This window comes from Aythya marila, assembly GCF_965140915.1.
Source record: "Aythya marila genome assembly, chromosome: 1".
Taxonomy (NCBI): domain Eukaryota; kingdom Metazoa; phylum Chordata; class Aves; order Anseriformes; family Anatidae; genus Aythya; species Aythya marila.
Genome location: NC_139042.1, coordinates 6,188,688 through 6,212,685, shown reverse-complemented (window position 1 = coordinate 6,212,685; position 23,998 = coordinate 6,188,688). Strand labels below are relative to the sequence as shown.

The window sequence follows — 23,998 nt, the reverse complement described above, 5'->3', positions numbered from 1 at the left end:
TTTTAGCTTGCATCTCAGCAGTCCTCTTTAATGTCCTGTCCACGCGCCTTGGTTTAGGAGGTGGTGTTTCAGAGGCCTCCTTCAGCAGTTTCTCTAAAGCTGAACTCAAACCACTGACCTTGGGTGGGGCAACAGACCTCTCTGCAGTCTCATTGACCTCTTCAGACTGACTGATATCTTGTTGGCTTGTTGATTCTCCAGTACAATTAGTTTGTGATATTTTATTCATTGTTTCAGATGCTTTCATCCCTACCCTTAATTCAGGAGGCTGACATACAGAGGTTTCTCTGATCAGGTTCTGCAAACCAGCTTGCATCTTCTGAGATCCTCTGGGAGGATGTTCTTTTGTTGAAACAATACTTTTTTCTATACGTTCTTCAACTTCGTGCTCGTGAAGACCCCTCTGTTCCTGGGGTTGAGAGGTAACTGGCTTTTTGACTGGCTGGACAGAGTCTGTGTTTTGTGCGTGTGTTACCTTCAAACCTTTTAAGGTAAGCGATCCTAGAGGCAGTTCACATATCACAGAATCTAATTTCTCTGTTTTTTCTCTCTCAGAGGCTTGTGTTTGATGTTGGATTAACACTTGCTTGCTCACATTATCTCTGACCTTATCTTCCTTTGATTTTCTTTCATGGGTTATTGAAGTATTATTACGAACAGTATTATTTGGCAAAGAAACATCTCCCCTGTCAATGCTACTCTGTAATTTAACTCCAGCATCCCAGAAGTTTCTCAAACTCTGAAACTGTGAAGGATTTGAAATTTGATTTTTGGACTTCTCATTCATTTTTTCTTTTAAAGAAAAGACCTGGAAGCTGGGCTTCTGTTGGGAAGAAGCACCAACTTTTCCTTTAAATGTTTCTTTCCCATCTTTAATTTCTGGGGAAGCTGAAGTAGAAGAAACTCTAGGCTTTATGTTACTAGCTTTTGCCAATTTCGTGGGTTCATGAATTTCACTATCAGCTGGAAGTGTTCTTTCTGTTTTTCTAACATCACAGGCTGGTCCAAACTCAAAAGAGTTTTCACGTTCATTTTTTGAAGCCACAATTGCACATCTCAGTTCAGCACTTCTTAATGTATTCTTGCTCTGATCATCTAATCCATAAGGTAGGTGTTCTGCAGTTGGCTTTATTTTGTCACTTTCTCTGAGACCTTTCAATGCACCACCACCTGATGCATTAGTATTGATACCAACTTCTTTCTCTTTGTGACTGGGGATAGTTTTATCCCTTTCCCAAAATGCTCTGATCTCTCTTATTCTTCTTTTTTCTCTTATTGCCTTCTCTGATTCGTATTTCTGAGCTGGTAGCTCGTGTTCATGATGCTCCAAGACACATGATTTTTGATTTTGTTGCTTGATTTCTTGACCTGATTCTTTATCTTTGATTCTTGTACAGTCTGACTCGGTTAGTGATTTGTCATTTTGCTCCTCATTGTCTTTCCCCTGCTTAGGTTTCCTCCTCTCTTTTATCATCTGTTTATCTTCTGAAATTGTTGTGGGTGAAATAGCATTCAGTTGTTTATCCCTTCCAGATGGTAACTCTTCTATAACATCTGGTTTTCCATCCATGCTAGTTCTGCTGTATTCTGTAGGAAGTACTGCTGCTCCAGTTGCAGAGCCAACTTCTTTGAGCTCTCTGCCTTGGGATCTGGCCGATACAGATTTCCTATCTTCAGTACCGGAACTTCTTTTAAACCAGTCTAAGACTTTTGATACAGATTCATCAGCCACTTTCACAAATTCATCAGTATGTCTGTCAGGCTCGAAAGTCTGTTTAGAAACTCGTTCCTCAACAAGATCGGGCTTACCTTGTTGAAGAGCTGCAGAATTGGTATTTGATATGTCATGTGCTTTTGTCTCAGCAGAAAGCAAATGTTCATCTACAAACATAAACAAACTCATCAGAGTTAGGAATCAGACACAAGACTAAACATTTTTCAATCTTGAAAAAAATCACTCAGTTTCTGGTTTTGTGTTTGTTTGAACTCTTAGCAAAATAAAGAGTTCTCTGTTTGTGTGGTCTTGGAAAGAACCATACTACAGGAATGAGTGTGAAAAATAAATTCCTTATCACCAAGATATCCTACTGAAAAGTGATCTTTTCCTAGAAGGTTAGCCCTAATACTTTTGGGAGTGGGAGCAGGTAAGATTGGTTATTCCTATTCTAAAGGAAATGGCTCCAATGAAGGGGGAGAGAGGAAAAAAATAGCATATTTGTGTTCAGTCACATCAGCAAATCAAGTCACAATTGGATTACTACTGAGGACAATCAACTGCAGTACACCAAGAAATCTTCAGTTCCCATCCAGACACATCTATCAGGCTTTATTACAGGAATTTTATCCAAGTGCCACCATGTCACCTTTATCATCCACATTAAAGATGAATAGCCAGACTCAAATCTGATTAACTCTTAAGAATGCCAATAGGAAATCATCTAAAAATATGTAGCATGTTAGAGAATTAGAATCCAAGAGTTTTAGAAATTCTGCAATATATAGCATATTACTGTTATTTGTTTCTTAATTGTTAATTTTTAGATACTAACAAATTTGAGCATTAATGAACATGGGCTATATGCTATTGCATTCTCTTCCTCACTCCTATTAGTCTCTTACCAGTAGAGTTTTTGAGCAACTTTGATTCACGGCTCAAGGACTGGTTGGATTTATTTTCACACGTCTCATCAACACTCAGTTCTTTATTGCTATTTGATAGGATATTGGTGGAGGTCTTCTGTGGAGTTTCAAGTTTCTTAGGAGTAATGACCTTTGTTTGGAATGTTTCGTGAACCAGGAAGACTGACCCATTAGCATCACAAGGACTGGATGCAGGCTTATCTTCCTGTAAACTGTGTGTTTTCACATGTACAGCTGATGAATGGGTTCCCAAAGGCTTTACAGTGGAAGTTTGCTTATTCCCAAGTGAATCTGTTCCAATAGCATCATTTTCACTAGTCTTTAGTTCACCAGATTCTAACAAATCAAATTCTCCTGTTTCTTTGCTATGATGTATTCGTGGGCTTTGCAGAGATTCTCTTTTTCCTATGCTAGATGAAAACCTCACTTGTTTTAATTTTTCCAGTGAAATTTGTGTGGACTCTTCCGCTTCCTCCGTAAGAGTGTTCTTCTCAACTTCTCCTTCAAAAATAGTTGTAGTAGGAATACTACTCTTACTCTGAACATCTAACATCTGATTGACACGAACTTCTGAGTCAGTGGAACTGGAACTTGAACTGCGTTTCAGAATGCCCCTGGGAAGTATACCAGTGCCATTAACCCCATGGGTCCGTTTGGCTGGTTTTGGAACAATGTCTTCTCTTTGTGGCACAGGATCTGTTATTTTGTGAACTAATTTTCTAGCTTTTGGGACAGGACGCTTAACCGGTCCTTTCTGTGATTCATCCGTAGGTTCTACAGATGGCTTCTTAGGTATCTCAGTTTCATCATTCAGTACGTTTGTTTTAGATTGGCTCTCTATTGAAGGTGACAAAATTTCTGCAAGATGTATACAGAGAAGAAATCATCAGTTTACATGACATTCATCTGCATAAACTCGGGGGTATGACGTACCCCCTACAGATCTAGAATGCAGTGATAATATTGGTTCATTAAAAATGCAGCAAAACACAGAAGGAAAATGAACATAAAGTTGGGTTTGTGTACGACAGGAAGCTTTAACAGATGAAAGTCTTCTAGTTGGTTAATATTTCTAGAGTAAGAAAAATTTGATGATACCAAAGATAGGAAGCGCACCGAATTTTTGGTTAGTATAAATCCTGCAAGGGACAAACTTAGCAGGGAAGGGGTGCTTTTGAATACATAAGCATCTCTTCAGGTTCAGAAGACAAACAGCAAGCTACAGAAAATCTATTTTCATTTTTATGTAGGACAGGCTAAAAAGCAGGAATGATCTCTCAGTAGAGATATAAAGATTATTTTTATTTCTAATGTGTAAGACTCCCTTTTTTCTGTTAAGAAGCTTCATAACAGATACAGGAGAGTAATTTCCACACATAAACCTGTAAATTAGTCTCAACTGCCTATACTGTGATATATTATCACTTATCTACTTGCAGAGAATACTGGGGAAAAGGCATGACTTCTTTTTATTCTAAAATAAACAGGACTGAGGAAAAAAAAAGATTAAAGACAGTTAGGCTTGACCCTTCTGTTGAGTTCATAGCACCAATGACTGAAAGGTCATGTAGATAGCAAGGCCCAACTCAAGGAAGTTTTTATGTTCTCTACTAGTGATTCAGGACAAAACAGTCTTTTCAGATAGAGTGCTTAATGCTGACAAAAATGCAGGTGAAAAAAGAATCAAAACCCATTTACATGTGTGAAACAGCTGTTTTCTCAAATATATTCATGTTTTATCTTAGGTTTGAAATGAACTCAAATAGAATAGTTATCAAAATCTGTTTTATCCTACAATGAGAAGCAACAAAAGTAAAAATTTCCATATCCACCACCAAGAAATTCAGTCATGTTAAACATAATATTTACCCTTCTTTGATAGCTGAGGTAGAATGTCTGGTCTGTTTTCTGATTCTCCACTGCTCAAGTTATCACCTGATACAGTGGAATTAAATGGATTTCTCCTTTGCTAAAAAAAGGAATGAACATTATAATTGGAGTCAAGTTACTTATCAGTACAGTTTTGGCAGAATACATGATAGTGCAGTGATTTCCTCTGCCTCACTACCCTGTTGGCTGAGTCTAAAAGCATGCTTCCTAAGCTGGAGACATGACAAGAAACCTAAACAGCATGAACCATGGAAATATCAGAAATGCTAGTGACAGCCTAATCCTGTTCCTCCTAAAGTCACCAACATCAGGGAGAAACCACCACTTAAAGACATTTGACAATCCCAAATTGTTGCAAGTTACAAGAAATTCTCTCTACTTCTGTACTTTAGAGATAGTGGAAGATAGCAAGACATTTCTTTTCAGTGGCTAAAGGAGTTGGAAATAATGTCAAGCACAGAAAGCCAATGATTATAGCCATAACAGCACATCAGGACTGAACTTTTACTGGTTTCCATTATCTCCCTCCAGAACAAAAAATACTATTTTTTTTCCAACTTATTATCTTTCTTCCTCAAATATCTAATTATCTTGATCATTCAAGCAAAGAAACACAAAAATATAAAGAGATAACATCTGCTGTGTTCAATACCAATCATACCTTTACTGGCGAGACTGCTGTCTTCATAGATCTTTCCTCTGGTTTGTCTAATCCTGAAGTTACTGTTTTAGAACTGCAAGGAAACAACATGTAACAACTTCAGCAAACTGGGTGTTATTTTAAGCCTTTTTAAAAATGCAAAACAGATATTCAGTTGCACATACTCAAATATGACCTCTTGGCACCTAGCTTTCTCTTCAGTGTTCTCATCATATTTAGAATCAAACCTTCTCCTTCCCATATCAAGGGGATGACCTTGATGATTTATTTCCTTGCAACAATTTCTTTGCTTGTTAAAGAATTCAGTGCAACTTCTACTTGCCAGGACAGGAACAGTGTTTTTGATATCTTTTATACTTTTGAGCAAGCTTTTTAAGTAAACATAACCATTCTCCAAACAGTACCAGTATTACCACTATTCTTGTCCTACATTTGTACTTCTAGGACTGAAACCAAAGTGAAGAAAATTGCTAAGTACGGTAAAAAGAGAGCTTTGCAAAGTGTCCAAGCCAGAAAAATCAGGGGAACTCCCCGAGCACTACAGCAAAGATTTGACATGCCACAGACAAGAGCAGATTCCCTTAGAGGGAGGCCTTACAAGCTATTCTTTCAATTAAGATGTTATCAAACCACAGATTTTGCAAATAAATGAAGTTATTAATTGTCGTCCTGACTAAGTATACCCCAAGGAAGAACTTAAAACAGCCAGAAGAAACAGCTCCTGTGTTACATTAAAAAACATTACTTGACTACTTGCAAAAAGATTTTTTTTCCCCCCAAACAATCAGATTTTGTTTATATTTTGAGTCTAAAAGATCTCTCTGATCACGTAACCGGCAACAGTCTGCCCTGCTGGGTAGAGAACAACATTCCCAGCTTCTCCAGGTTTCAGCACTGTTAACCTCAAAACTGAAGAAAAATGGCTGGTGGGCACCCGGACAGCTAAGCACGTCTGAAAAGTGACATCACTCCTATTGTAGAGAAACATCATTACAAGGAAGGTAATTAATGGGCTGCCTGAACACAAGGTATTGGAAACAAACATACAAAAACAGTTATCTGAGCTATAACCTTCTCCATCTCTTCCTTGCTCTTCTGGTTCCACACTACTTCTAAGAAATACGCTTGTGTGGATAGCGATACAAACTTCAGGGATGCACTGAACTCATGGGTGAGCAAAATAAATTGTTCTTGTATTTCAACGCTAACTGCAGCAGCCTCTCACATGCACACGCCAGCTCTAAAGATTCTTTTTTTTTTTTTTTTTTTTTCTAATCCCAGCTCCTAAATAAGAAAAAGTATAGTTCTCAAAGAGCTTAATACTGAAGCTTTTAATTTGTTGTCAAAAACTTCATTTCACATTACAGTTTTGATCCTTAGTTCTATGACTTTAAAAAGAAATGAAGATACATATATTTAAAGAGTCTTTATTCCATTAGGCTGGAGTTTGGGTTCTTGTTTTTATGAGCACTTGAGTTTGTGCTTTTGCTTTTACGAGCTCCTGTACTTTATGTCTCATCTTGACCATCTACTGACCAACAGCACAAACATGATTTTTATTATTTATTTTTTTTAAGGTCTAGGTCATGAATGCTTCAACCCTTCCCTTATTTTAAACAAGGGCAATGCTCTTATGTACTCTGGGTGTAGGAAACTTATCAGACATTCTTCTGATTAGTTCCTTTTTTTTTTTTTCTTTTTAAAACAGGTGGAGAGAGACTTTTCAAAATGCTTATGGAACACAGACACAATCCTGCGATATTTCAATGCAGTGCAACTTCAGATGTACCACAGAAGAATCAAAGAGTTGTTACTTTGGCGTTATATACTGAAAATCCTGAAGGGGAAAAGTGGAAAAAGTGGGCAACAAAAAAACAAGACCCTACAACTGAGTTTCTTGACACAGGGTCTGAACACGGGAATTTACCCACAACCTATACAGATGAGAAAGCCAAAGAGACCCGTGTATTCACAAGGCTAATCTAAGAGTGCATGAAGCCAAGCTAATAAATACTGCCTGCTAAAAAAAATGCAGCACTGCAATTCTGCAAAACAAAGCACTGAAAAACACAGTGCAGACCCAAACCCGTGAAGGCACTGGTAGCACTGGACAGGAACCAAGAGGCAACGAGGTCAAGGCAGGAGCAAAGGCAGAGGAAGGGGTTAGAGATTTGTGTGCACTGCCTGACACGTCTGCTCAGAAGTGGCCTCACATTCAGGCACATAATCTTCCTGAGCTCGTTCCAAATGGTTAGGAATCTGGTGCAGAAGTTCCTGTCTGGAAGGAGTAAAGCCAGTGCAATTTAACAGTACTGCATAAATGGCCTTATCTAGGTATCCCAGCACCCCTGCTATTCCAGAAAAGTTATGTGGATCTTAAGACTTAAGGGTTTTATTTAATTTTTCACCTTGCAGAACTTTAGGACCCACACTTGTCACTTGTTCAGTATAGTGGAGTGAGTACTTTCTACCCTGGGGAAGAAAAGCCCCTACAAATCTTAATTGGAAAGAGAAAACCCCTTTAACAGTGCCCTTTTTCAAGAATCAGCATACAGACAGATGGTTATCACCGAGCAGAGGTAATATTGACAGTCTGAGTCACACTGTCCAAACTCATTCCGTACAAGGTTACACCTGCAAAAGACATTTCACTGGCCTGGTATGCGAGACAGGCACCTTGGGATGCAACGCCCACAAAAAAAAACAAGTAGTTATAGCTTTGTTACAGGAGTTTGACATTTAGGGCCTGGGGTTGGAGCTCACCATGCTAATTTTAAGAATATTATTGTGGGCTGATTACATCTAATATCACAGCACCCTGACAAAATAGCAACTGAGCTGGCCCCAGGGCTGAATTTGAGCCTCAGAAGCATGCAAATGTAGATCTACTAGAACTGAGCTAACATTCAGTTAGAAGCTGTTTGCTTTAATAGGATCCAGAACAAAAGAAGCCTATTACCTATCTTCTGGTCCCAGTCCTGAGGTTAGCAGCTGCTTACTTTGTACAAAGTCTGCAAAGCCAGCGATGGCCTGAAGCCCATTCTTTTAAGGGGAAGGAAAGGGAGGGAAGAAAAGCAAAAACAAACCTAAAAATAAAATTCCCACAAACATACCCTTAATGTAGCACTTGAAAAACATAATAAAGGCTCAAGTGCTTGAACCACAGGTAGCATTTGAACACTAGAAGCTGGTAACTCACTTCAGGCAATACCAACATCTAAAGTAATGCCTGATTTCATCCCCTTCTTTCCAGACATTTTGAGACTATTGTGCTGCAAGAGGAAGAGTCAACAGAAATTAACTCTGCTATCCTAAAGCCTGAATCAAATACCCCTTCTTTCCCCCAACAGGTAGGGTCACTGCTTTCCTAGAATCGTTCTCCCTTCTCAATTTCAATCAACTGCTGCCATTAGACGCAGGTACAGCCAGGTCAGACCAGGCTCTTCAAAAGTCCAGGATCAAGAGAACAGAAAGGAGGAATAATTTAGGAACGTATGGCACCTCCTGCAATTTCCCAGCTGCACCATTGCATAGACTAACCTCAGCTGCAGTGAAATAAGCCTCTACTGAAATCATAAGCACTGAATTACACATAGACTTGCCGCATTACCTTACCAAATGTGAAATGCTGGAGCAAGCAAATAATCTGAGACATCTAATCGAGTATGCATGCAAAGTGAGGGCAAGTAAGTGCCCAGCCCACATGTTACAGATCCCTTCCTCAGGTCTGTTTCCAACTGCATCATGAAGCCTGGACTACAGGAGCTTGCTTTAGGGGGAACATCCTGAGCAGACATAAATAAGGCACACAGGTTGGCAGCCAGCACAACTGGGAGCAGAGGGCAGGAGAGGGTCCTGGGTAACAGCTATCACAATTCACGTGGGTGTGACCTGAAATAAGTCACTAAAGCACCTTAAGTTAAAGATCACAATCAAGTTGGTCACATTCTAAACAGTCTACATGCTCTTAAACCTCACTATGCTTTTTTTTTTTTTTTTTTTTTTTGAAGAAGCTGCCCTAGCAGTTTATGAAGTTTGTTACTCTCTGGTCAGTCACAAAATCTGTGAAGTTTTAATGGTGCAAAGATGAAGCTGGACTTCTTTTACAGTTTCATCTCCTTTCCCTGATGTGGAAGGTGACATGCAAAATGTTGTAAAAATGTATTAAACAGCAGCATGCCTTCTGCTGCTCATAAAGGAATCATTCCATAGTCTTGTGAAGGTAAAAGCCACTGTAAATAACCTACACTGGGTAAAAACTAACACCGCCAGCATTGTCAGTCAACTTGGAAGGGGACGCTAAGCTCTTTCTTATGCTATGCAAACTTAATTATCATTACCATACAACTCCACTTTTTGGGAAGTCTATAGACAAAGCAATTTAGTTGACATTTCAGGACAATTTCAGACACAGGTAGGGCAGATACCCCTCTGAGTTCACTGATAATGAAATGTAAAGGATAAGAAAGACCAGCAAAGCAAGCCAGAGTTGTTAAGATTTACACCAACCTTTGGTGCCATTCATCATGAACGTGTATGCCCAGTTTGCAGACCACGAAAGTGAAAGATGGAACTGCTACTAGATACTGTGCAAGTGCATAGGAGGAGACAAGCCTTGCTGCAAAGAAAAAACAAAGGACGTACAGAGAAGGATGAAGAAGACAGACAAAAAGGTGAAAGCTTACAGAACCAATCAATGGCACAGAAGTAAAACTAGAAGTAAAAGGAGTCATCCTAAAAGGAACTCTTGCTCTTACCTCACCGTGTTCACTGGAAGCATAAACGATAGTTGTATTTGTTACACCCTAGTTCTTGTTTCCTCAATAGGGTTGAGAACCTGGCTGTTTAAAGACATTAATTTCCATGTGCTAGGAGACTCCCTAGCTAGGAAATCACCATTTGTTTTCAAACGCAGCCTTTCTGAAAGCTTTACACACAGCAAATTAACATGTAGGCATTTTAGAGAGGAAATGTTTCTCTTAGAAGTCAATTCAGGATATTTCTAAGCAATATGAAGCTGTTTGGAATGTTTATGGACTTTAGCTAAAGTGATAAAACACCAAATCCTCCTTAGCTCCGAAATAACTCATTCAGCTTTACTGCAACAGCTGTAGACATTCAGTCACACGCAAGCTGTCTTGCCTTACTCTGAATGGAAGACTACCTTGCAGAGAGACATTCCTTGGTAGAATCACATTTATCGAATATCCAAAAGTTCTCATTCTTTCCACCTGAAGTACATTTGGCCTCCTTACAAAAGTGTAAGAGGTCTTAAAACATACACCATGGAAAATTCCATCCCAAAGCAATTTTTCAATCTGATTCTTTGTATGGTCCAAGTTTAAAATTCAGGCTGAATCAATAGTCTGGTCTCCCTGGGTGAACAGATGCAGAGGTTTCTGTCCCCATATTAGTAAGGGGACTGTAGAGGACTGATCACAGCCTGCTGCTAGTCTAACCTGAAAATCCTGGTCTCACTTCTGGAGCAAGACAAAATTGTGACATGAGGAACATGCGTGGGACCATTCCACACAGCACTGGCAGCTTTCTCCTTGCAGAAGTAACCTACAGAGAGCTGCATTCAGATACAGACCATCTAACAGTGGACAAGTACAATTTGTCAGCCTTCCATACATATTGATTCCTTGGAAGCTCTAAGGAAATAGTTGATCTCTGAAATAAGAGGGAAGGACAATGTTTTGGGAGGAACTTACAGCTCAGGCATTTCACCAGTCCTGATGTACACATTCTGGGATTGAACAGACAGCTTACCTTGAACTAGACTTCAGTTCTTCTTCTTCCTGATGTTCCACGATGCCATGGAGTTCTGGTTGCACAAAGACTTCTTTATTCACATTGCTCACCCAGCTGTTCTTTGCTTTGTTTGATTTGCTCTGACTCACTTCAGCTACAACATGAAAGAAGAAGATTGTTATTTCCCACGTGTTCATACAGGATTTCACAACAAGCAAAGAGAAGTAGTTACACTGGGTCTTACATCTCTCTCAGAAGTCCACTACACTTGAATTATGTACAGAATTAGATCTGGTGCCTTCTCAAGGATATATATTTTAATACTACTATAAATTCCACATAGTGCAGTTGGCACTATGGGGGAGGAGATGCCAGCCTCATGAAGTTCAAAAAGGCCAAGCGCAAGGTACCAAGCACGAATACAGGCTGGGTGGAGACTGGATTAAAAGCAGCCATGAGGAGAAGGACTTGAAGGGGTTAGTGGACAAAAAGCTTGTCATGAGCTAGCAACATGCACTCAGAAAGCCAACTGCATCCTGGACCACACCAAAAACAGGTTAAGAGAGGTGATTCTCTGCTGAGACCACCCCACTGGGAGTCCTGCATTCAGCCCTGGGGCCGGCCGCACAAGAAGTACAGGGACCTGTTAGAGCAAGTCCAGAGGAAGGCCACGAGGATGATCAGAGGGCTGGAGCACCTCTCCTGTGAAGACAGGCTGAGGGAGAGGGAGATGTTCAGCCTGGAGAAGAGAAGGCTCCAGGGAGACCTCACAGTGTCCTAAAGGGACCTACAGGAAAGCTGGGCAGGGACTCTTTGTCAGGAGTTGCAGTGATAGGACAAGGCGGAATGGTTTAAACTACAAGAGGGTAGGTTTAGATTAGATGTAAGGAAGGAATTCTTCCCTCAGAGCACCAAGTGAGGCACTGGCACAGGCTGCCCAGAGAAGCTGTGGATGCCCCATCCCTGGAGGTGTTCAAGGCCAGGCTGGATGGGGCTTTGGGCAACCTGGGCTGGTGGGAGGTGTCCCTGCCCACAGCAGGGGGGTGGAAATCGGTGGGCTTTAAGGTCCCTTCCAACCCAAACCATTCTACAATTTTAAGTTTCCTACAACAACCCTGGTAAAGACCGACCCCGTACTTCTTGCAGCTAGATAAACATTAAAAATTCAACCTCTGTAAGCTGAAGAAACAAAAACCAACTAAGCCACAGGAAATTGAAAATAAAGTTGAGGTTCAGTAAATCAAGTCAACTATTCCTTTTCTACAGCAGTAAACTGGAAATTGGTCATAATTTTCATGTAAGCAGGTAGCTAATCCTTTATGAAGGAATTTATTATTTTGCAGTATGAAAAAATAAGCAAGATTTCCATTCTTATTTTTCATCATCCATATCTACAAGCAAAAATATCTTGGTATGTAATGAGTCAGTGAAGCCAAGCATTGCACATAGCTCTGAATGTAACACTGTGCCTTTGTTCAAGTAATAAGATTGGGAGTAGTTAACTTTCCTTCACGATACATCTTTGAGTGCTTTCCTTTAAGCTATATGTAAGAGTTACTGTAAACTGTAGCTGGAGTTTTACAGCTGATTTTTGTAACTTTCAGGAAGGCCACACTAGGCAAAACCACAGAAAACTCTGCACTGACCTCCTGTGAATTTGTGCCTTCTGTTTCAGGCCTTTCCTTGTTAAGGTAAAGTCCCAAATCTGCCAGACAGTAATCACAGCTGACTAAACTGCTGCTATCCAAACTTATCTCCAGGAATATAGGTATTGAGAAGGTGTAACATAGAATTATTTTCTTTTGTCTAATCTGGCTAAGTTTTAGTTAAAAAAACACACTATAAAAAGTAGTAAACTGTAATCCTCCACCATTACTGAGAAGCATCATACTTGCCTCATTAGCACACACAAATCCCTTAATAGAGCTTAAAATTACACATTTCAGTACAATCTGAATGAACGTATGTACGTAAAATCCTTTTAGTCAAAAGGATTTGGTAGAACAACAGGAGGGCAAGAGGGGACATGGGCCTCAGAAATAAAATTGCTTCCTGTACAAAGAACAACAAAAGAGATGAGTACTCTTCAGGCTAAAAAAAAGCCAGGTGCTGAAGAGATTTATAAGACAACTATAAAATCCCATATACTATTTTACCTATGCTTCTATGAACACAGGTTGACCACTCGCTTTCTTTCCCAGGCATAACATTAATGGCAATCAGCTCAAAACCTGGAACAGTAAATGTTTACGGCTTATGTGGGAAACCTTCATTCCAGAAGGCCTTGAGACAGGACATGGTGAGTGTTAAAGAGGCACAACTTTAAAGAACTTCTTAGACAAGTTAATAAGAAAAAAAAAATCTACAAATACCTCCTTTGATTCAAAATTTCTTTGGTGCAAGTGGCTGCAGGCTGGTCTTGGAGGCTACACATGCTGCCAGGCACTCAGAGAAAGGATGCGGGTGTTAAAAGCTTTTGGCTTAGTCCAGTGGGGCAGCTCTTATGTTCTCTTTGTTTTGTTTCTCCTGAAACACTATACTGCATTTACTTTTGATGTTACATACATTATATCCCCAAATTTGATTGATTTCTTTTTTTTTAAGGTTTAAAAGTACAAAATTAAATCTCTGAGGTCTCAAACAAACCATCCAAAATCTGGAAAATCCACACTGAAGTGGGAACACCCTCAGTCTGATTCTTCACCTGTTCTAGGGTAACTCACAGGGCCTCAAGAATGCAATCCAGGACTGCAGAAGGCTTTTAGTCCTATGCATAAACACAAGCCTGTCCCTCCTGATAGCAGTCATCACATCCTGCTTCCTACTGGAGAGTCCAACAACGTGCCAGCAAGATGACTAAGGGACTGGAACATCTTTTTTTATCAGGAAAGACTGGAAGAGCTGGGGCTTTCTAGCCTGGAGAAGAGATGGCTTAGGGGAACCTTATTGACGTCTGTAAATACCTGAAGGAAAGGTATAAAGACAGAGCCAGGCTCTTCTCAGTGGTGCACAGTGCCAGGACAATAGGCAGTGGGCACAAACTGGAGCACAGGAGGTTCTGTCTAAACATCAGGAAGCACTTCTGTGCTGGGTGGGTGATGGAGCACAGGCACAGGTTGCCCAGAGGGGCTGTGGGGTCTCCTCTTTGGAGAGAGGATCTTCAAAAGCCACCTGGACACAGAATTGGGCAGCCTGCTCCGGGTGTCCCTGCTTGAGCAGAGGTTGGACCAGGTGGACCCAGAGGTGCCTTCCGACCTCAACCATTCTGTGATCACACTGAATTCCCTCTTTGTACATAGCATTGCTTGAGTGGAAAACTACCACTGTAAAATTACATACAAAAACCCCCATTTGAATCATTTTCTGTTCATAACATTTACACACTCTTCTTGTATTTCACATACAACAGTGTCAGAAGATAGTTAACTAAGAGATTCATCTCCACGCCAGCCTTTCCACAACCAAACATAAGCCAGATGCTTACCAACAGCGGCAGGCTTCCTTCGCATGGAAGCTCGGATAATATCTGCTCCATGGATCTTATCTCTGTGCCTCTTTGACTTGGCTTCATAAAACCACTGTCCGCTCATGTTCTTTAGCTGAACATCGTCTTTGATTTTCTCTGGTAAATGCCTGGAGGGAAAAAAAAAGATTGAAAAATGACAGAGACATGCACAGACTATGTATCTGTATGAACAGAAGGGAAATACGAAATATGATGTAGATACATGTATACAGGTTCCTCACCAGTACTGAATAACAGGTGGGGGAAGGAAGTGGCAAAAAGTACTAAGTAATAAAATATTTTCTGCTGCTTTGTCTTTCTGCTTTTTAAGACTCAAAACACCTCTTGCAGAAATCAGGAGATGACAAGGAGATGAAATAATCGAAGCCTGGATGGATCTGTTCCAGTGCAGTGCTCTGGAAGTGCTTAGGTGTGTTTTTTTTTTTTGTTTATGGATTTAGATTGTTTGTTGTTGCTTTTGCTTGTTTGATTGTTTTCAAGCTGTCTCAGCATGCTATTTCCCTCTTCTAACCAGTTACTTCCCTTGTTTGATTACGAGTTATGATTATGAGAGATGACAATGAGCTGGGGAGGGAAAAGCCTCAGCCCCGCTACCCTCAGAGCATCCGTTAAAGGAGCTCTTCGAGAAGATGTTTTGCTCTGATCAACTTACAAGCTGAGCCAGCCCTGGATAAGCCTCCAGTAACTGCAGATTGTGACTTCTTGCCTCCGAAGGCCCGTTGTCCCAAGGTTAAGGCTGAGATAAGCTATCAGGACAGCACAGGAAATCTGTGCCAAAGGCGAGTTCAGGGCTGTTTTGAGGCTCAGATGCTTTTTCAAGCTGTTCATGTGATACTACCACCTCTACACACACCCTCCAGAAGCGTACTGGACAGACGGTTCCAGTTTTTGATAAGTTTTATGTGAATGCAAGAAGTTACAGAGGAAGGCAGCAGGGTCACCCTGCTTTTTCAGGTCATACTTTTAACGGATTTGCAGTTTCAGAGATCGTTTCCTTTCCTTGTTAGGCACATAACACGTGAGTCATTTGTCTTATATGTGGCCTGGAGACCAACCCACAGACCAGGAAAGTTGCTATGCAGATTTAGAGGGTACTTTCTCAAGAGAGGAAAAAAAAAATCAAATAATAAAAATAAAATCGGGATTCACACGCTTTCTCCATGCGTGACGCTTCAGGAAATAAGCTAAAAACAAAGCCGAAGAGAAAACAATTCTGCAAGTTCTCAGAAACATTAAGACTAAACACGTGCCACGTTGCTATGGGATGGTGTTATCCTTTGCAGGTCTGATGGCCAAGGTCACTGCCAGCTTTGTAGTGCTGGTGTGTTTAGGTCAAGAAACTTCCTGTCCACTCACCCAGCTACAATCACAGGCCTTTTACTGGATGTCACAGACCAGACTGCCAAGCACAGACAGGGATTCCTTACAGAAAAAGGGCACTGAGCCAGTCCCAACCCTGACACGAAGAGGCCCTTCTCACCAGCTGCTCACCCCCTCCTTCAGCCTACTAGGGCAAGAAAATCCAGCTATAGCAGGATTTGAATACTTGAACTTCTCTTGGAAAGCAGCTGTCAACAGTCAGTCCCTCCTCAGCAGATGTAAGAGCAGCTTCTCTGCCTTGAATCACCTACATCCCACTGAGGTTGCCAGCAGCCAAGGCCACCGTTGGCTTTTTTAGTGCCAGGATTCAGCATTACTGGGCAATGTAAAACTTGGCCCTCCCTCTTGCCTATAACTGTGCTTCATCCAAGCCAGAACATGCATTTCTCATCCACTGCAGGTCTTCCACATTGGAAAAGGAGCCCAGCTGTAGCTTCCCCCTGTCCTCAGGCAGACGTTGCTCAGCTGTGAGGCAACTCCTCGCTGCTCAGCCTGTCTGGGTTCACAAACATCAGGAGGAATGGAAGAACTTGTACACAAATGATCACTTCCCCCTTTCACCTTCTTTCCCAAGTGTGTTATTCACCTTCTCAGAACAGATGCTCCTTTAGGCTAGGGCCTGGCTTTTCAGCTATTTGCACAGCCCGCAGGCCAGCAGAGCTCTGACCCCAGCTGGCGCTGCGGGGCTGGATGAGAACACGTTCCAAGGGAGGTTCTCGAGTGGGAAGGGTCTGAGTCACAGGAGAAGCATTCAACGGCCTCCCTCTGCTTGATTCAGCCCTTCTAGCCTGGGCATTGCTCACTTTTCACCTCTGCGTGCAACCACTGGAACCAGGGTGTGGCAGGAGGCCTTTACGAGCCCAGCAGATCCCTACAGAAGCAGGGTTTGCACCATTTCAGCTGTCAGGGAATGGAGGATGCTGTGCTCCCACCCCTGCTTGCTGCCCACAGAAGTCAGCGTGCCTTAACTCCACCAGCTCAGCCAGCCTCCCGGACCTTGGGAGGTAACTGTGCTAGCACAGGGGCAAGCGTGGCCTCAATTTACCCTGCACTTTCTGTACAAGTTATGTGTCTGGCTGGCAGAGCTTGCATTTTTAAGACGTGATGGAAGCTGACCACAACAGACTTAGGAATTTATTTCTTCTGCCTTCTCACCTGCATAGTCTGAGCACTTTTGACCTTGGTTAGACTGTCTTACCCCTCCTCTCATCAAGAAAAGCATATTGCCTCTCAGTCCCACCTTCTGAGGAATTAAAGCAACAAATACTAGCTATGCCCAGCCATTTACAGTCACAAATAAAGAGGCAGATTTCCAATAAGAGAAATGCAATTAGTTTTAGCTCTTGTCAAGAAAAAAAAAAAAAAAGAGCTTTGGGAAGTCTACGTTCACCAACACATCATAGACTCGAAAACAAATGCTGAGGTTACAAGTGACAATTTTTACAACACAATTTGCGTTCTCAAGCTCTGCTGTGAGCAAGCCTCAGCAGTTAAAAAAAACTGATCGTACTGTGTGTGCCTGTTTCACTGCTGCGCAAAGGATTTAGGTTGTGGTTTACCTTTAAAGGAATTGTGCAGAAGCCAGACTGCAACCACGGTTTTCCACAGCTATGTAACTGGAAGCCACGGAACTAGAAGCCAAAGGTTGATCCTGCGCCAGCTCCTCTGTCAAGAGAAAGGCTGACCAACGTGGCGTTACCTCGTTTTCCTCCTGGTGAGGAAAGAACTAGCTGGAACCCAGTTTAGGATTCAGATTGCAGGCTCCATCTGCCGAGTTTGCAGTTAGGAAAAAACGCAGTAATGACTTCACATAACGTATGCATTTGTTGTGGAGCCCCTCGGTGGTCTCTCAATGTGCCAGGTACCCTGTGCTGCAGTTTTCAAAGTGAAACAGCCTGAAGATACTATAAAGCTAGCTCCTGTCTCTACTACAGAGAGTAGACTCAAGAGTGAAGATATGCAAGACAAAAAGAATTCACTCTAAAACCCTCTTTTAAAACAAGACTTGAGTTTACCCATTACTTAGCAGGCTTTTCCCACTGGGTCTTGGTAAAACATTTTTGATGGCAAGACAACAAACTCCTCTTCCCACCTGGGCATGAAGTGTGTGCAGAATTACTTTGATTTTACATGCAAAGCAACTGTCAGGCACTCTGCAGGCAAAGCCTACCCATCGTGTATAAAATGGGTTGTCTCTCCCCATCTCTGGAACATCTGATAGCAGGCTAAACCACATGGTACCACCACTGCAAGGCAGGAAATCTGCTCCGATACAATCAGCCCACGTCAACCCTGCTATCAGCAAATCCACACCATTTATCTTGTGCTTTGTAGGCTGGTGTGAGAGCTCACTGCCTGGTAAAGCAAAGCGATAATGACCTCGGGGGGGTTGTTTGTTTGTCTTTTTGCCATTATTGTTGTTTGTTTTGTTGGGTTTTTTTTGTTTTTTTTTTTTTTAAAAGAACAATATCCAACAATACATACCTGATATCTACGTACCATATCTAATACTGCTCAGCTAGACCTCCTCAGCATCTCTTCGCTCTTTCCCCTTTTCCCTCTTACTTGGTGGTTACAAACCACCAGAGAATTTGCGAGAGGTGACAACTCAGAAGAAATCAGGGTCTGTGTTTGGCTCCAAGCAACAGATTTGGTTGCTAATAGATTTAATTAGTATTTAGTTATATTATTTATTACTAGTGTCTCACACACTCCTATTCTGAACTTGTGATAAAAGCACCCCAGTGCCCAGTGGCAAAACAAACGTTTTTTAAAGCCTGACACCACCAACTTGTCTATAAATCCACTTCAAAAGCCTTCCTCTTACAAACGAAATACCAAATGAGTAGAGAAGAAGGAAGGAGAGAGACTTTTCAGGAATTTATCCTCACTTTCTATTTGCTGCAATCATAAACCAACAAAAAGAAAAGGGATTTAGATTATGTGTTTGGAAGCTGATCCAAACAAGCCATTTTTATGCTTTTTGCAGGACCACTCATGCAGCGACAGGAGTAAAAGAATATTAGACAAGACACCCTGTCAGGCCTGGTGATTATTTTTTTTCCTTCTTCTATGAGAAGGCTAAACAGCCATAAAAGGCTTACAAGTCGAAAGGAGTAACTGTACACACCACAATCTGCACAAACATGCCACTGCCCATATCTCAATAAGGCACAGAGATAGAGAACTCTGGCATTTGGTAGAGAACTACACCCAGAACTTTTATAACGGCCAAGCCTGAGTGAGGAATAGGGATTTTTCTTTTTGCATAGCAGCTACATGTGTATAATTTTCAAAAAAAAATCAATCCTTATTTGATTGGTATAAATAATGCAATGTAATTTTAAACTGGTTGAAGGCTGCAGTAAGAAAACACAGGAAACCAGTGAGGTTAGGTCACCTTTCCCCATCCCTGTGATGATACCTCATCAGCAACACCTCCTCAAATCTTGCTTTTGGGGTTTCCCTGGGTAGCAATGTTCTGGGTAATTTGAAGTAGGCAGGGGCATGAGGAGAAGGCAGCCTAGTTCTGTTCGTGGTTGTGCACGTTCTTCTGTTTTAATGCAGCCAGACTTCTGGATAGGCAGAAGTCTACTGTTGACACCCTGATGAAAATCTCAGCCACCTTCTTGCTGTGGGATCCTTGGAGGAGTAAATTGGCTGTAGTCAGAACAGATCCTTATGGCTAAAGAGACAAACTGGCATTTATTCTGAAGTAGGAGAGGAAAAGAAATTCAGACGTGGAACATCGGAATGGCTGAACTATACATTTGTGAGATAAGCCTGGTTTTGAAGAGAAAGGAGCGAAAGCTGGCAACTCTGGAGTGACTCACTGAAATAAGTTTTTTGGAACTGAAACAGTGATCCCAGCTTCTATGCTAAACACCTTTTTGTGAAACTTACAGACCAGATTAACCCTGCTACGCAGCATTTCCCTCCTAAAAATGTGCTAACACCTGGGACACCAAACTAACATCTTGTCCCTGTATTTCATTTAAACTATATATACATTATGCACTGAAAACCAAGTCCTTTATTCTTGTATGCTTTCCTACCACATAGTCAACACATTTATTCTCCTACTATTACTAGCACTGTTAAGCTCAAAATAAGCTTCATTATACTAGTATTACGTGATAAATCATGTAGATACTGCCCAAGCAGACAAACAAAGACAGTTTTCTTGGGCATTCCTTACTTTATACAAGCCTGACTTCATTCCATTCGGGAAATCTGTAGCAGGATATCTCATCTGTAACAGATACCTCATCTGTTGAGGTTGCAGAGCAGAGGGCAGGTGTTTAAGGTCTGGCAGCCCTCATGGTTTCTGTTAGCTTCCACCTGCCTCATTTCTCTTACAGCCTTCTACTGTTTGGTTGGCCTGTTTGCTTTCAAGGATTTGCATCGAAGCTCCCAGTGGCCTCGCCTCCCTCTTCATACACAACCCAAATAAACCTGCCAGGGAAAACAAACCTTGAACCCTTCTCAAGAAAGGAGCAGCTGTCCTGTGACAAGATATCTGTGACAAGAGCCAGCCTGGGACAGCAGTACAAGACGACCTGAATCTGAGGAGGCAAGGTTGCTATAAGTACCTGCATTCTCACACAGGATCTGCCCAAACACAACATTCCTAATGTTACCAGTTAAAAACAGACATATAAAGCCTAAAAACCAACCCTGGCCAAATGACAGATGACAGGACTTACACAGCAACTGTAAATGAGCCTGCATTATTTGAATTGATGTCATGTTTTAGACTGGATTACATTTTAGGATTTCAGACCAGATACAGCATCAAGACCAATCTACCTAAAGACAAAAGTTTCGGTTTGGCACTCATTTGGTAATATCTGATACTAAAAGTCACATTTTGTGCTAAAAAATGCCCACAAGGCAAAATAATTCCAGAAGAGAGGAGCCTGTACTCTTTCCCCAGACAGATGCATTTTGCAGCTCCAACAGGAACTTGCTCACGTCACTTTATTCAGGTACTTACATACTCAAGAAAGCAACAACTGTGGGTGCTGCTTGAGAGCTTTAATAACAGCAAAAGGTCTCAGAATCATGATTACTAAGTAAGGCTGTTAAAATTAATTGGAAGTCCCTAGTAGAACCAATAGATCCAGGTATATGATTTGAGTACAAATTAGAAAAATAGCATGAACTTCAATTAATAACTATTATTATCTTCCATTTTTTCTGTACTATGTCTGAGAAGTATGTGAGAGCAAATTCTGTTTGACAATTCTGTCTCTCTGTATTTTCAGAGAAAGAGTTCAAGCAACCTATCCATTAGTATCTTACAATAGATCAATACATGGAGGTGTTGGTTTTTTGTTTTTTGTTTTTTTTTTTATCACTAACACTGGAATTACTCACATAATAAAAAAATCTCCTTGTTGGCACAAGATTACATCCTAAGAAATGCAATAATTAAATTCACTGCAAAGCAAGTTTGGTTTTGTTTCGTATGTTTTTAAAATCAGCTCCACAAGAACTGTAGGCTTTATTTTCTTATTAGTTGCACTTATTATTACTAGATTAGTTTGAATCAAAATCCACTGAGGCCTAGGGTGATATCAGTCCCCTGAGAGAAACCCCAGAGTCACGTTACTAGATAGGATGCCTCTGGCAGGATCTTAACATATCCTTAGATATAAATGTAGAGAAACTGAAGGCATGTACAGGTGACAGCATCGATCCAGAACCCAAGAAAGCTTTCCAAAAACCTTAGTGTGGATGATGGCCAGCCTAAGATACCTCAAACATACAAGGTGTCACCCTGTCCACTCATCAGGACAGAAGGGAGAGCATGTACAAACACACTGCGCTCTTGCCTCGCCTGTGAGCCACATGGCTTTTCCAAATGTTATTTTTCCAATAATTTACAGATACCCAAGCTTTTATCATGAAGTAGTCCAAATATAATGGAAAGGGATTTATAAGAAAAAAGGTAGTGAGATGAACATCTTTTGCAGAGACTTAACTTTAAAAAAAAAAAAAAAACCCTAGCTATTCTTAAAACATTTGGAAAACATACCCTGGAGGCAGAGCAGCAAAAACAGGTAATTCTTTTCAGAAGACAGATGATTAGTTTTGACAGCACCTGAAAAACATCATCTCCAGGTTCTTTTGTCTCTAACCAGCCCTTTAAACTTGAACTGGTCCTCATGTTCAAAACCATCTCCACCGAGAACTGTGCCTGGAGGTCTTTAAAAGACATTTAGATGTAGAGCTTAGTGATATGGTTTAGTGGAGGACTTGTTAGTGTTAGGTCAGAGGTTGGACTTGGTGATCTTGGAGGTCTCTTCCAACCTAGATGATTCTGTGATTCTCTGTTAAGCACACCGTCAAAATTTGTTATACCAATCAGAAAAGCACTTCTGAAGCTTTTAAGAATGCTTTCTGGTGACAGTCACTGAAAGTCACTTTCACGTTAGTCTGGTTCCACCAAGGCTAACAGCTCGTGCTAATACCTTACATACCTCCCATCCTTCAAAACAAATACAGAGAAAATCCACTTCCTTCTGACAGCATGCAATACAAGGAGTGCTGCCTTGCAAAGCGACTGAGTAAGAGGTCTGCTAAGGCTGAACAGGAACAAAAACCAATTTCTACAAGGGTTTCCACATTCTCACTGACCTGTAGGAGAAAGCAAGGGCACGTAACGCCCAACAGAACCAGAGATCTGGAGCTCTCTCTCAGTGAAAGCCAGTGCCACAGCCCCCGATGCATTACAGGGCGCTCTGCAGTCACCTCCCTCCTCACAAACAGCTCCTCATCAGCATTTCCCTATCACGAGCCTTCCTCATTTACACAAGGAGAAAATAACCCCAACCACAGCCCGCAACGGTGTTTCCAGGAGCTTCTGGGGGAAAGGAGAAAGAAAGAAAGAAGGGGGGAAAGGAGAAGTGCAAGGCTGGCAGCGCCTCCTGGGGTAATGGAGCAAAGAGAGGCTTCTTCTCATCCTAGGCAAAAAAGAGGATGAAGAGTCCACTGATTTCTTTGCATCACACCTCTTGTAGTCAGATTTCTCCATCAGCCTTTTGCCCATGAGAAGCGTCAATATCCCTTTTCCTTCAGGAGAGACCTTGGCAGAGGTAAAAGGGAAGCAGGGATGCTGTTCCCCAAACCACCACCGTAACTCTGAGCACCACAGAAGAAGCTGCAGGATGGGGTGAGCATCCGTACAGCACACAACGAGCCAGGAATTAAAGCTGACGGCCTGAAGAGGCTGCGTGGGCAACTTTGACTTTCAGCCACACAGCAGCAGAAGCTGTGAGCAGGGAAAGGGCTCATCAGGCGATTTGTAAAATTCCACTAAGGTGGTGCTCAAAGAGGATTTTGTCATGTTACCGGTTTGTCAACACTCCAGAAAGACAGCACACAGGCTCCATAGATGGAACGGGTTATTACAACACCCTTTGAGCCTCAGAATTTCTTTCTAGAGGGGAAAAAGATCACATGAAAAGGCTTCCATTATGCATACATACAAACAGCACTTTGTCAGGCTGGGATACTTGGATAACGACATTCGATCCCAGCTCTTAAAGAGTCCTCCAGGTATGCTAGGCTGTAGAATTCAAACCAAAATATTACATCTCCTTGGCTGGAGAGCTAACTGACGGAGCGTTTTAACATATACCATATATAAAAAACAAGCTCCGCGTGCCACATCTACGCAGGAAAATCGGTTTCAGATGTAAGCTTCCAGAAGTTATAATATTCAGAAACCAGAGGAGACACTCAGTTGTAGAAACATGATGATTACAGGCTACTGCAACCTGCAGGCCTTTGCATTTTCCACCACACCCTCTCAAGCTACAAGTAACAAATGGCACAAGCCAAGTTCCACAGACAAAAATACTCGTTGACAGCGTTTTTACAGACCACAACTAAGAGCGTCCTTTTAGATTTGCTGCTCCAGGAGGATTCCTTTTCCTAGATATTTTCAAACTCATGGCTGCAATTACTTCTGAGCGCTTTCAGACCTGGCACCGTGGTGCCATTCCAACAGTAAAGCCGGTATTTTCCTGCCTGGAGTAAAGAAACGAAAATACCCCTTCTGCTACAATTAAGTCCCTTCTCTGCTTTTTGAAATGGGAGACAAGTCGATGTGGCAAAACCATCTCCCTCTCAAGTTGCAT

The 23,998-nt window shown here is 41.5% G+C and overlaps 1 protein-coding gene across 9 annotated transcripts in view; it reads right to left on the bottom strand.

Moving 5' to 3' along the window:
* SYTL2 (synaptotagmin like 2) overlaps positions 1–23,998 on the bottom strand; it is a 56,331-nt gene that overhangs the window by 16,085 nt on the left and 16,248 nt on the right. For all 9 annotated transcript variants that reach the window (XM_082777536.1, XM_082777544.1, XM_082777542.1 and 6 more), the window contains exons 3-8: positions 14,430–14,578; positions 10,964–11,099; positions 5,192–5,264; positions 4,510–4,609; positions 2,620–3,498; positions 1,810–1,881 (exon numbers count right to left, since the gene is read on the bottom strand). In XM_082777536.1, coding sequence (XP_082633662.1) covers positions 1,810–1,881; positions 2,620–3,498; positions 4,510–4,609; positions 5,192–5,264; positions 10,964–11,099; positions 14,430–14,578 — 1,409 coding nt within the window. The remainder of the gene's footprint in view (positions 1–1,809; positions 1,882–2,619; positions 3,499–4,509; positions 4,610–5,191; positions 5,265–10,963; positions 11,100–14,429; positions 14,579–23,998) is intronic.